Source organism: Pan troglodytes, chromosome 9, assembly GCF_028858775.2.
Source record: "Pan troglodytes isolate AG18354 chromosome 9, NHGRI_mPanTro3-v2.0_pri, whole genome shotgun sequence".
In the NCBI taxonomy this organism is placed as follows: Eukaryota; Metazoa; Chordata; class Mammalia; order Primates; family Hominidae; genus Pan; species Pan troglodytes.
The window spans coordinates 10,003,911-10,015,000 of NC_072407.2; the positions used below are offsets into that span (position 1 = coordinate 10,003,911).

At 34.8% G+C, this 11,090-nt stretch overlaps 1 protein-coding gene across 1 annotated transcript; it reads right to left on the reverse strand.

The window, feature by feature from the left end:
• Nucleotides 1–1,864: 1,864 nt before the first annotated feature.
• Nucleotides 1,865–2,818, reverse strand: OR52E8 (olfactory receptor family 52 subfamily E member 8). The gene has a single exon (XM_521798.5). The coding sequence runs from the start codon at nucleotides 2,816–2,818 to the stop codon at nucleotides 1,865–1,867; it is 954 nt and encodes a 317-aa protein (XP_521798.2).
• Nucleotides 2,819–11,090: the final 8,272 nt, after the last annotated feature.

Genomic DNA, 11,090 nt, shown 5'->3' on the forward strand with positions numbered 1-11,090 from the left:
TTCAATCAATACATTCAAACTGATAATTCCAATTATTCAATCCATACTGGTAAATTAAATTGCCTTCTATCATTTCCTTTCTATGAACATATAAACACAAACACATACACATTTTTAAATGATTAAAACTATTTATCCAGACACAGGAAGACAAAGCAAACCCAGGAAAGATACAGAAACAACAGAAAAATGAATATATATTTTGTTTATCTGGGAGATTTCTCTGAAAGTGATTGTAAAAGAATACGTATCTACCATTTCACTCTTATAATCCTTTTAAATTTCATCCAGAATATCTCACTTTCTCTCTACCCATATTCCTTGGTGTTGCTTCTCTCCTCCCTAGTTGCTCCTGCTCCCTCAGTCCTGAGCCCTACCTAAATTTTTCCGGCCCTACCTTGTCTACTGAGATGTCTTTAGAATACACTCAACTGTCTTGCCATGGCCAGAGAATCTTCTCCAAGAAAGAAACCATCAAGTACTTCCACAGCCTTCCAGCCTACATTCTACCAGTAAACACCTGCCCAGTTGCAGGGCTGTGACCCTGAGGAGGAAAGATTTATATAACAAGTAGAACCTTGCCTGAAGCCAAGAGAGGGAGATCCTCCATGTCATCATTCTCTGGAATCTCCCATAAGAAAATGGTAGACTCTGGTCCTAAACCCTTAATTTCCACAGAGCACATTCTGCTCCTATCTGGTCACCCAGTGATTGACCTAAGGGCTGCTTTCTATAGGAGATCATTGAATCACAGCTCAATTTAAGTGTCTTTGCTTTATAGTCTGCACATGCCACTTGTTGTGGTCTACTGCCTAATCCTATATCTTAACTGTATAAATGGCAGGCAGAGCAGCAATAAAGAACTTACATTCAAGGTGTTCTTCCTGCAATTATCTTCCTCCAAGCTTTTTAAGGGATTATAAATTTCATTATGAATGAAACTGCTAATAGCCACACAATTTCCAAATCTCCTGAAGAAAAAAAAAAATGTCTCAACACTACTTTAGAAACAACTTATTATTTCTTTTTTCTCAAAGTATATAAGTACTTAAAGACAATACACTGTGTCTTCGAATGTTCCTACAGCTCATAAACCCACACATGAAACATAGTAGAAGTATGCATATGCACACGCACATATATTCATATATGTATAAATATATTATGTAAGTATTATTTAAATAATTAAACAAGCAAATGAATGAAATATTTACGAATGTATATGTCATGCTCATGCTGCATTATTTCCTTTTTCCTTTAATATCTAATTTTACGACTATGCTTGCATCTCTAGGTGCATGAGGGAAATTATAGTAACTATTGAATAAGATTATGGTGGGCATGATATGAGTATATTCATGTGTGGTATGCCTGCCAATACCCATATATCTACACTGCATCTATGGTATGTTAATATTATTACTAGAGTAAGCTATTATTATTATTTTAAGAATTCTAGAAGCCACTTATTCTGTTTATTATCTTTTTAAAGTAAGAATTTTATTCCGTATTCTGTTATTTCTTAAACATACTAAAGAAAACTATAAGGCAGTCTCTTTGGCTTAAATTACTACTTCCTATTAAACATGTAGTTTGAGTAAATCACTCAACTTTTCCGAACATAAGTATATTAATCACAAGAGTGGAAAAACTAATACATACTTTATAAAACTGCCTTGAGGATCCAGCAATGGAAACAAAAGAACTTGGAAAAGGAGAGTTCGATAAGGGTAAAATTCTCATTATTATAATTAAAGTCAAAAGCTTCAGTTAACAGATAAATAATGTTATTGGCTGCAGCATTCCCTTCTGTTTTTCTGCTTTCTATTAGGTTAGAGTGACAGACTCTCCAACCTCCAACTGGTTAGTGATTGGTCTTGAGAAAAATCCTCAGCACTCTCTCTCGAATCTGCTTTGTCCTGACTCCATAGATTACAGGATTGAGGGCTGGTGGGACAACCACATACAGGTTGGCTAATATAATATGTATATACTGTGGGATATTATGGCCAAAACGATGTGTCAAGAATGAAAAAAATGCTGGTGTAAAAAAGGCTAAGATAACACCAATATGAGAACCACAGGTGTTGAGAGCTTTGAGTCGAGCTTCCCAGGAGGGCAGGCAGAAGACAGCATACAGGATCCTGACATAGGAGAGAATAATAAGGATAACATCCAGTAACAAGAGAGATATGTTGCCAAGGCCAAACCTAATGTTGACTTTGATGCTGGCACAGGCCAGACGGGCAATGCCCATGTGCTCACAATAAGTATGAGGGATGATACGATGCCCACAGAAGGGCAGCCTCAGAAGGAGAAACACCAGTGGAACAACCATGTACAGGCTCCTCAGGACAGCAATGCCTGCAATGAGGCTGATGATTTTGCTGGTGAGGATCATGGTGTACCGAAGAGGTTTGCAAATGGCAATGTAGCGGTCAAAGGCCATGGCCACCAACACAATGCTCTCCATAGCAGTGAAGAAATGGATGAAGAACATGTGAGAAAGGCAGCCTCCAAAAGATATTTCTTTGGTATTGAACCAGAAGATGCCCAACATTTTGGGGATGGTGGCTGTAGACAAGCCCAGGTCAATGGAATCCAACATGGCCAGGAAGTAGTACATAGGCTCATGGAGACTCTGCTCACTCTGGATCACAAACAAGAGAGCAGTGTTTCCCAGGAGTGCAACAAGATACACAAAGAAAAAAGGGACTCCAATCCAGATGTGCACATCTTCTAGCCCTGGGATACCCAGCAGTAGGAATGAAGAAGGATGGAACTGGGTGTGATTAGACGTAGACATTCTTCCTGCCATATAAAGCTGCTGGGCACACCAGCGACGATTATAATATTCCTATTAGTAATTCTTGTTCCACTTCTGCTTTTGTTCAGATTTCTAGTCAAATTCACAATAACATATTAATCTTTCTTTATATATATTCATGAGTAAGGTAAAATACTCTCCACAATTTCTCCTAGCCTCTCCTGAGCAACATTGGTACCAGGAATAGAACCAGTCTTGTTCTACTGCCCCTTTACCTAATATCAAAGACTAATATAAAAAGAAATGGCAGAAGAATGTCATCTGCCAAATAAAAATGCAAAATCTGGAATTTAGCCAGAACTAAATGAGAAAAATAAAGTTCCAGGGTCAGTGTCTATAGAAATGTTACACATATTTTTGCTTCATGATCAAGGTATTTGTAATCTCAACTATTCCTCTATTTGGGAATCGAAAATGTAGTGTGTAAAACCCTGTTTCTGTGTTGTTATGCATTTTTACAGGTATTTGTGACTACTAGACTGTATACTTCTATATACAATTTAGACTATACTGTATGCAATTTGGGACTACTAGACTGTATACTTCTGTATACAATTGAGACTGTATATACTGTATACAATTTGTGACTACTAGACTGTATACTTCTGAGAGAAGAAACAATTTATCTTGCTCATATGCAGGAAAAAGATCTGCTACATAATAGTTCTCAATTTAAAACCTCCACAAATAGACATTGATTACAAGGAGGCAAAACTGTGGGTAATTTTAATGTCATATTTTAGGAAATAAATAATTTAGTTTCCATCACACCTGTGTTTGAGAAAAGAAGCTTATCCATCGGATTTGGAAAATGGGTAAAAACAAGGAAAAGAAAATACTTGACAAAGAGTATTTTGCAGCTATGATGGAACATGGATGAAGAGATAATTTTAATCTAGATAATCCTATTATTTGGAGAGTGCATAAATACACGCATTCAGTAAAGAAACTGTTTATATATAGGCCAGCTTTTTCTGTGGCAAGGAAACTAAATATTCTGGGCTAGAAAATTTTCAAATATATCTCAGTCTTATATTCATGGGAAGAAAGTAGAAGCCCTTTGGATGACCTACAGTTTAGCTGCTACTCAAATTCTATCCCAGCTGTTTTGTCTTTATGGATGTCTCCAATATAGTAAATTCCGAATTTACATATATGTAAATTCCGAATTTACATATATGTAAATTCAAATTTTGAAGCAAAAAGTTCATTACTGTGCAACTTACTTTTACTTGGGCAAAACTAGTTTTACAGATAATGCAGAATTGGTTAAATGTGACGTGGCAACTACACAAAAAGCATTGATTACAATTTAAGAATACTTGAACACTGGGGGAAGTCAGAATTGAGATGTACGCAGCAGAGATAAAAGTGTGTGAATGTCAGCAAGTTCTACTTTAATCCTGTAACAACAAAAATGCGTTGCTGGTAGTACCTATTTGAAGCATATGAAGAATAGCAAAAATGAGAGATTATTTGATAATTTGGGAAATTATTTCAGAGAGAGAGAGAGACAATGTGCGTGTATAAACTTGGGTGAAACTATCAGAGATAAGGGTATAAACTTCCTGTTTTTCACTAATTGAGAATACACAAAATAGGCAGCGAAATACCTTTCACAATTTATCCCATCAAATATTGAAGAGGTTCTCTATATATCGGTGGTAATTAGGAAGTTTAAATACAAAAAATGAATAAAACTGGTCATATATCCTTAAGGAAATCACCATGTAGTAAAGAAGATAAAATTCCAAACATGAAATTTAAGAACTGTACTGCAAGTGCTATGGCAGAAATGTGCACAGGATGTTTTAAATGTAGAGGTGAGTCAAGAAAAATTGTATAGAGGAAGTTAGGCTTATGCTGACTTACAGAGAAATTCTTCTGACAAAAAAGAAAGAAAACTTTATTCTGTATAAATAAGCAGGGGCAAAGTGGGAAAAAAAGAAGCACAGTGGCCACTTAGGATATAAAAATGAAATCAGTCATCCTCTTCAATGGTCTTATCCAGAGATTCTTATTAAGTCTGATGTCTTGGTCATGTTTAGGGGCTCCATACAGCATGAACTGAAAAAATAAAAATATGGCTACATTCCAAGGATAGCAACTTATCCCATGTATCTCTGTGGATTTTAAAAGAAGACTTGGAAATTAATGCTTCCCTTCTCCCTAGGACAATATCATTTCCAAGTTTATAAATACTGATCAAAGCAACCAATCAATTAATTATCCAATAAATGTTTACTTAACCATTATTTCAACACATATTTACATATCTTCCAATCTCTGCTGGATTTAAAAATAAAATTGGTTCTCAGCCCGTTTTGACTCCCTAACTCTAAGGTCCTACATGGAATTATATCCAGCTATCCAGCAGCCACGTCCTCAGTGTGTCATCTTCTTAATCTACCCTATTGCACCAACCTCCACCACACCCTACCTATCCATATTCCCACATCCTGGAACAGATGAGCATAAGTAAAAGAGATAATGTACACCGGTTTTCTCATCTTTATCTAATCTCACAGTCTCATGACCAGCCTGCTATCATGTAACCTTATTCCATTTCTCAGATGTTTTATCACTCTAGCTCTAAGTCTATGTTCATAAAAGTCTATTCCTCAGGGCCATGCTTCTTCCTGATTCATTTATTTATAAATTAATTTAAAAACATATTTTTAAAATTTGTCTTTATTTTTAATTTTTGTGGGTACATATCATAGATATATATATTTATGGGGTACATGAGATGTTTTGATACAAGCATGCAATGTGAAATAAGCACATCATGGAGAATGGGGTATCCATCCCCTCAAGCATCTATCCTTTGAGTTACAAACAATCCAATTGCACTCTTAGTTATTTTAAAATGTATAATTATTACTGACTATCATCACTCTGTTATGCTATCAAATACTAAGTCTTATTCATTCTTTCTATTTTTTGTACCCATTAACCATCCCACCTCCCCCCAGTCCCCCACTACCATTCCCAGCTTCTGGTAACCATCATTCTATCTTCACCTATGCTATATTTTGTATGTTCTAGAAAATACAGAGAGCTAGTCTTGCTCTTTTGCTGTTCACATGTGTACATATATATACAGAGTCAGAAATAATAGCTAAAGAGATATGGGATATATTGGTACAATTTCTTCCTCATCAGCTTTCACACTTTACTTTTGCATCTGAGACTTTGCATGGTCATATGTGTGTGTAGGCAAAAATACAGTTTGAGGTGTTTATCAGTATGAGTGTGTATTCACTCTTCATCTTGTCATACTTTCACCTTTCCTGCATCTCTCCATACTAGCTTGCCATGAGCTCTTTCTCCATCCCTCCTGGTATTTTTCACAGCCTAACCATGATATAACTTACCTTAGTCTCAAAATCTCTACAAAACATCCCTTGGCATATTCTTGGGGTGCACCATTTATTATGCCAATAGGAGATATTTATACTGTTCTTGTAGCCCCACTTCCCCTGGGATGGGTACCATAGTATCTTGGAGGCGTTGATGTAGTATAGTTAATAGACTCTGGAGAATTCCTCTTCTCAATCTCTTCCTCCTTATACTGAAACAATATGGCAAGAGTTTATCATTGTTCTCTTGTTTTTCCCAAATTTTATATTCATTTACTGACACTGACAGAATATGTTTAATTTCTCACTTCAAAATTAAATTGCCAAACTCTTGGTAAATACTTGGGATTTTGTCTTTGTTCTTCTATCACATCTTCTTCAGTTAGTTCCCTGACTCTCTCTTCTTCAAATTTCTCTTTCTAGTCCTAATAAAATATTTTATTTTCTCATTTTAAAACCCCCTTGATAGAATTTTTCATGAAATCAGTATCTCATCATCTATTCCATTGTACTTTTCTTTATCAATTCATACACCAATGGACATTTGATGGCAACTCTCTGGAAATCTCTTCTACAGTGTGCATATCTATTTGACACCACTCAAAGCTTAGTCTTTGTGAACAAGATTTTTGTTGGGCTATGAGTCAAATACAATCAGCAGAAATTGTTTAACATCACAGATTTCTGAAGCAGGAATAACAGTGGGAACTAACAAAAGGCTACCCGAAAAATTTAAAAGAAAAAATTGGGGAATGTATTGATCATAGGGGATTTTTCAAAGCTCTGAAATGTTCCTGAGAAGCTAAAACACACCACATGCATACATGATTATGAAAATGTCCAGAAAAGACTTGAGAAGGCCCTAATCTGTCATCTCTGGTAAAATAATATTAAAATATAGAATGCAAGTTATACTACAAGAAAATGCCTGGTACATTCAAGATGTCATACAGACACATATACATAGACATAAACCTAGTGGGATTTTTGTTATGTTGTAGAATATAAACATTTTAATAGCAAAACCCAGAAAATTCCTCATATAAAGGGCATTTATGAAAAACCCATGGCTGACATCATACTCAATGGTGAATATCCAAAGGGATAATTAAGCTTTTCCCCTAAGATCATGAACATGACAAGGATGCTTGCTTTTATGACTACTATTTAACATTGTACTGGAAGTTCTTGCCAGAGCAATTAGCCAAGAAAAAGAAAGAAAAATTATTCAAATTTTAAAGGAACGAGTAAACTACCTTTATTTGCAGAAAACATAATATTACATGTAGAAAATCATAAAGAATTCACAAAAAACTATTAGAACTGATAAATGCAGCAACTTTGCACAACACAAGAGCAATACTCAATCAGTTGTATTTTGCTGAACACTGGTGAAGAAAATTAATGAAGGTCTAAATAAATGGAAAAATATTTATGTTCATGGATTGGGAGATTTAATACTGTTAAGGTGGTCATTTTCATAAAAGTTATCTATATATCATGTGAAATTCCTGTTAAAATCTCAATGTCTTCTTTTGCAGAATGGAGAGAGATAAAACTAAAATACATATAGAAGAGAAAAGGCCCTTGAATAGCCAAAACAATTTAAAAATGAAAAACAAAAGCGACTCACATTTTCTTATTTTAACACTTACTGCAAAGCTATTATACTCAAAAAAGCATGGTGCTGACATAAGAATAGTCATAAAACTCACTGGAATCAAATTGAGAGTTGAGAAATAAACCCATATGTCTCTGGTCTATTGATTTTGGGCCATGATTTCATGACCATTCAGTGAGAAAACAAATAGTCTGGCTGAGTTTAACACAGCATGATGACTGTAATTAATAATAATGTATTGTAGTACTTTGATTTTGTACCCTGAAGTTTTACTAAAGTCGTTTATTAGTTCTAGGAGCCTTTTGACAGAGTCTTTAGGATTTTCTAGGTATAAAATTACATAGTCAGCAAGGAGATAGTTTGACCTCCTTTTCTATTTGGATGCTTTTTATTTCTGTCTTTTGCCTGATTGCTCTGGCTAGAACTTCCAGTGCCATGATTAATAGAAGTGGTGAGAGTAGGCATCACTGTCATGTTCTGATTCTCAAGGGAAATAGTTTGAGCTTTTGCCCATTCAGTATGATGTTGGCTGTGGATTTGTCATAGATGGCTCATTATTTTGAGGTATGTTCCTTCATTGCCTAGTCTGTTGAGGTTTTTTTTTTCTTATCATGAGGGGATGTGCAGTTTTATCAAAAGCTTTTTCTGTATCTACTGAGATGATCTTATGGTTTTTGCTTTTAATTCAGTTTATATGGTGAATCATGTCTATTGATTTGCCTATGTTGAAACAACCGTGTATCTCAGAAAAAAAGCCTACCTGATCATGGTATATTAACCTTTCAAAGTGCCTCTGAATTTGGTTTGCTAATCTTTTGTTGAGGATTTTTGCATTTATGTCCATAAGAAATATAGCCCTGAAGTTTTTTGTTGTTGTTGTTGTCTCTGCCAGGTTTTGGTATCAGGCTGATGCTGGCTTCATAGAATGAGTTAGAGAGGAGACCCCTCTCCTTGATTTTTTTGGATAGTTTCAGTAGAATTGGTATCAGTTATTCTATGGATGTCTAGTAGAATTTGGCTGTAAATCCGTCTGGTCCAGGACTTTTTTTTTTTTGTTGGTAGTTTCTTTACTACTGATTCAATTTCAGAAGATGCTATTTGTCTATTCAGGATTTTAATCTCTTACTGATTCATTTTAAGAGATTGTGTGCTTCCCAAAATCTATACATTTCCTCCAGATTTTCTCATTTGTGTGAACAGAATTGTTCATAGTAGTGTCTGAAGATCTCTTGTATTTCTGTGAGATCAGTTGTAACACCGCCTTTGTCATTTCTGATTGTGCCTATTTAGATCCTCTCTTTTTGTTTGTTAATCTAGCTGGGGTCTATTAATCTTAACTTTTTTTTTGAAGAACCAAGTATTGATTTCATTAACATTGTGTATATATTTTTGCATCTAAATTTCATTAAGGTCTTTTCTTACTTTATTTTCTTCTGCTAGCTTTGGGGTTGGTGTATTCTTTTTTTTCTAGTTCCTTTAGGTGCAAAGTTAGTTTGTTAATTTGAGATCTTTCTACCTTCTTGATGAAGTTATATGGGGCTATAAACTTTCTTCTTAACACTACTTTGACTGCATGCCAGAGATTTTGGTAAATTGTGTCCCTATTTCATTAATTTAAAATAATTTTTCATTTCTGCCTTAATTTTGATGTTCACCTAGGAGTTATCCAAGAGTAAACTGTTTAATTTCCATGCATTTGTGTGGTTTTGAGAGCACTTTTTAGTAATGATTTCTATTTTTACTGCACTGTGATATAAGAGTATGTTTGGTATGATTTCAATGTTTTTGAATTTATTGAGGCTTACTTTATGACTAAGTATGTGACCAATCTTAGAATATATTCCATATGACGATGAGAAGAATGTATATTCTGCGGTTGTTGGGTGGGGTGTTTTGTAAATGTCTATTACGTCCAATTGGTCAAGGGTATAGTTTCAGTGCAGGACTTTGTTGTTAGATTTTTGCCTTAATGATCTGGCTAAGACTGTCCGTGGGGTGTTGAAATATCCCATTATTGTGTGGTTGTTTTACTCTTTCTGTGGGCCAAGAAAAAGCTGTTTTATGAATATAGATGTCCCAATGTTGAAAATGTATACATCTAGGTTAGTTAAGGCTTCCTGTTAGATTGTACCCTTTATCATTATGTCATGCCCTGTGCTGTCCTTCTTAATTTTTATTGGTTTAAAGTCTGTTTTATCTGATACAAGAATAGTGATTGGTGCTTTTTTTCATTTTCCATTTCATGGTATATCTTTCTCCATTTCTTTACTTTGAGCCTGTGGATATCATTACATGTGAGATGGATCATTTAAAGACACCAGATGGTTGGGTCGGTGTACAAAAATCAGTAGCATTTCTATACACCAACAACATCTAAGCTGAGAATGAAATCAAGAGCACAATCCCACTTACAGTAGCTGCAAATAAAATGAAATACCTAGGAATACAGCTAACCAAGGAGGCAAAAGATCTCTACAAGAGAACTACGAAACACTGCTGAAAGAAATCAGAGATGACACAAATAAATGGAAAAATAATCCATGCTCATGAATTGGAAGAAGCAATATCATAAAAATGGCAATACTACCCAAAGAAATTTGTAGATTCAATGCTATTTCTATCAAATTATGAACATCGTTCTTCACAGAATTAGAAAAAACTATTCCAAAAATAGTTTACACTCATAGAACAGAATAAAAAACACAGAAATAAATTTGCGTGGCTACAGTGATATGATCTTCTTGACACTGACAAAAACAAACAATGGAGTAAGGACCCCCTATTAAATAAATGGTGTTGATGTAACTGTTTATCCATATACAGAAGATTGAAGATGGATCTGTACCTTTCACCACATACAAAAATCAACTCAAAACGGATCAAAGATTTAAATGTAAGACCTCAAACTATAAAAATCCTAAAAGACAACCATAGAAGTACTCTTCTTGACATTGACCTTGGCAAAAAATATTTGGGTAAGTCCCCAAAAGCAATTGCAACAAAAACAAAAATTGACAAAAGGGACCTAAATAAACTAAAAAATATTCTGCACAGTAAAAGAAACTATCAACAGAGACAATCCCCTACAGAATGTGAGAAAATATTCACAAACTATGCATCTGACAAATATCTAATATCCAGAATCCACAGAGAACTTAAATCAACAAGCGAAAAACAATCCCATTAAAAAATGGGCAAAGGACATGAACAGACATGTCTCAAAAGAAGTCATATAAGCAACCAATAAACATATTGAAAATGCTCAGCATTACTAGTCATC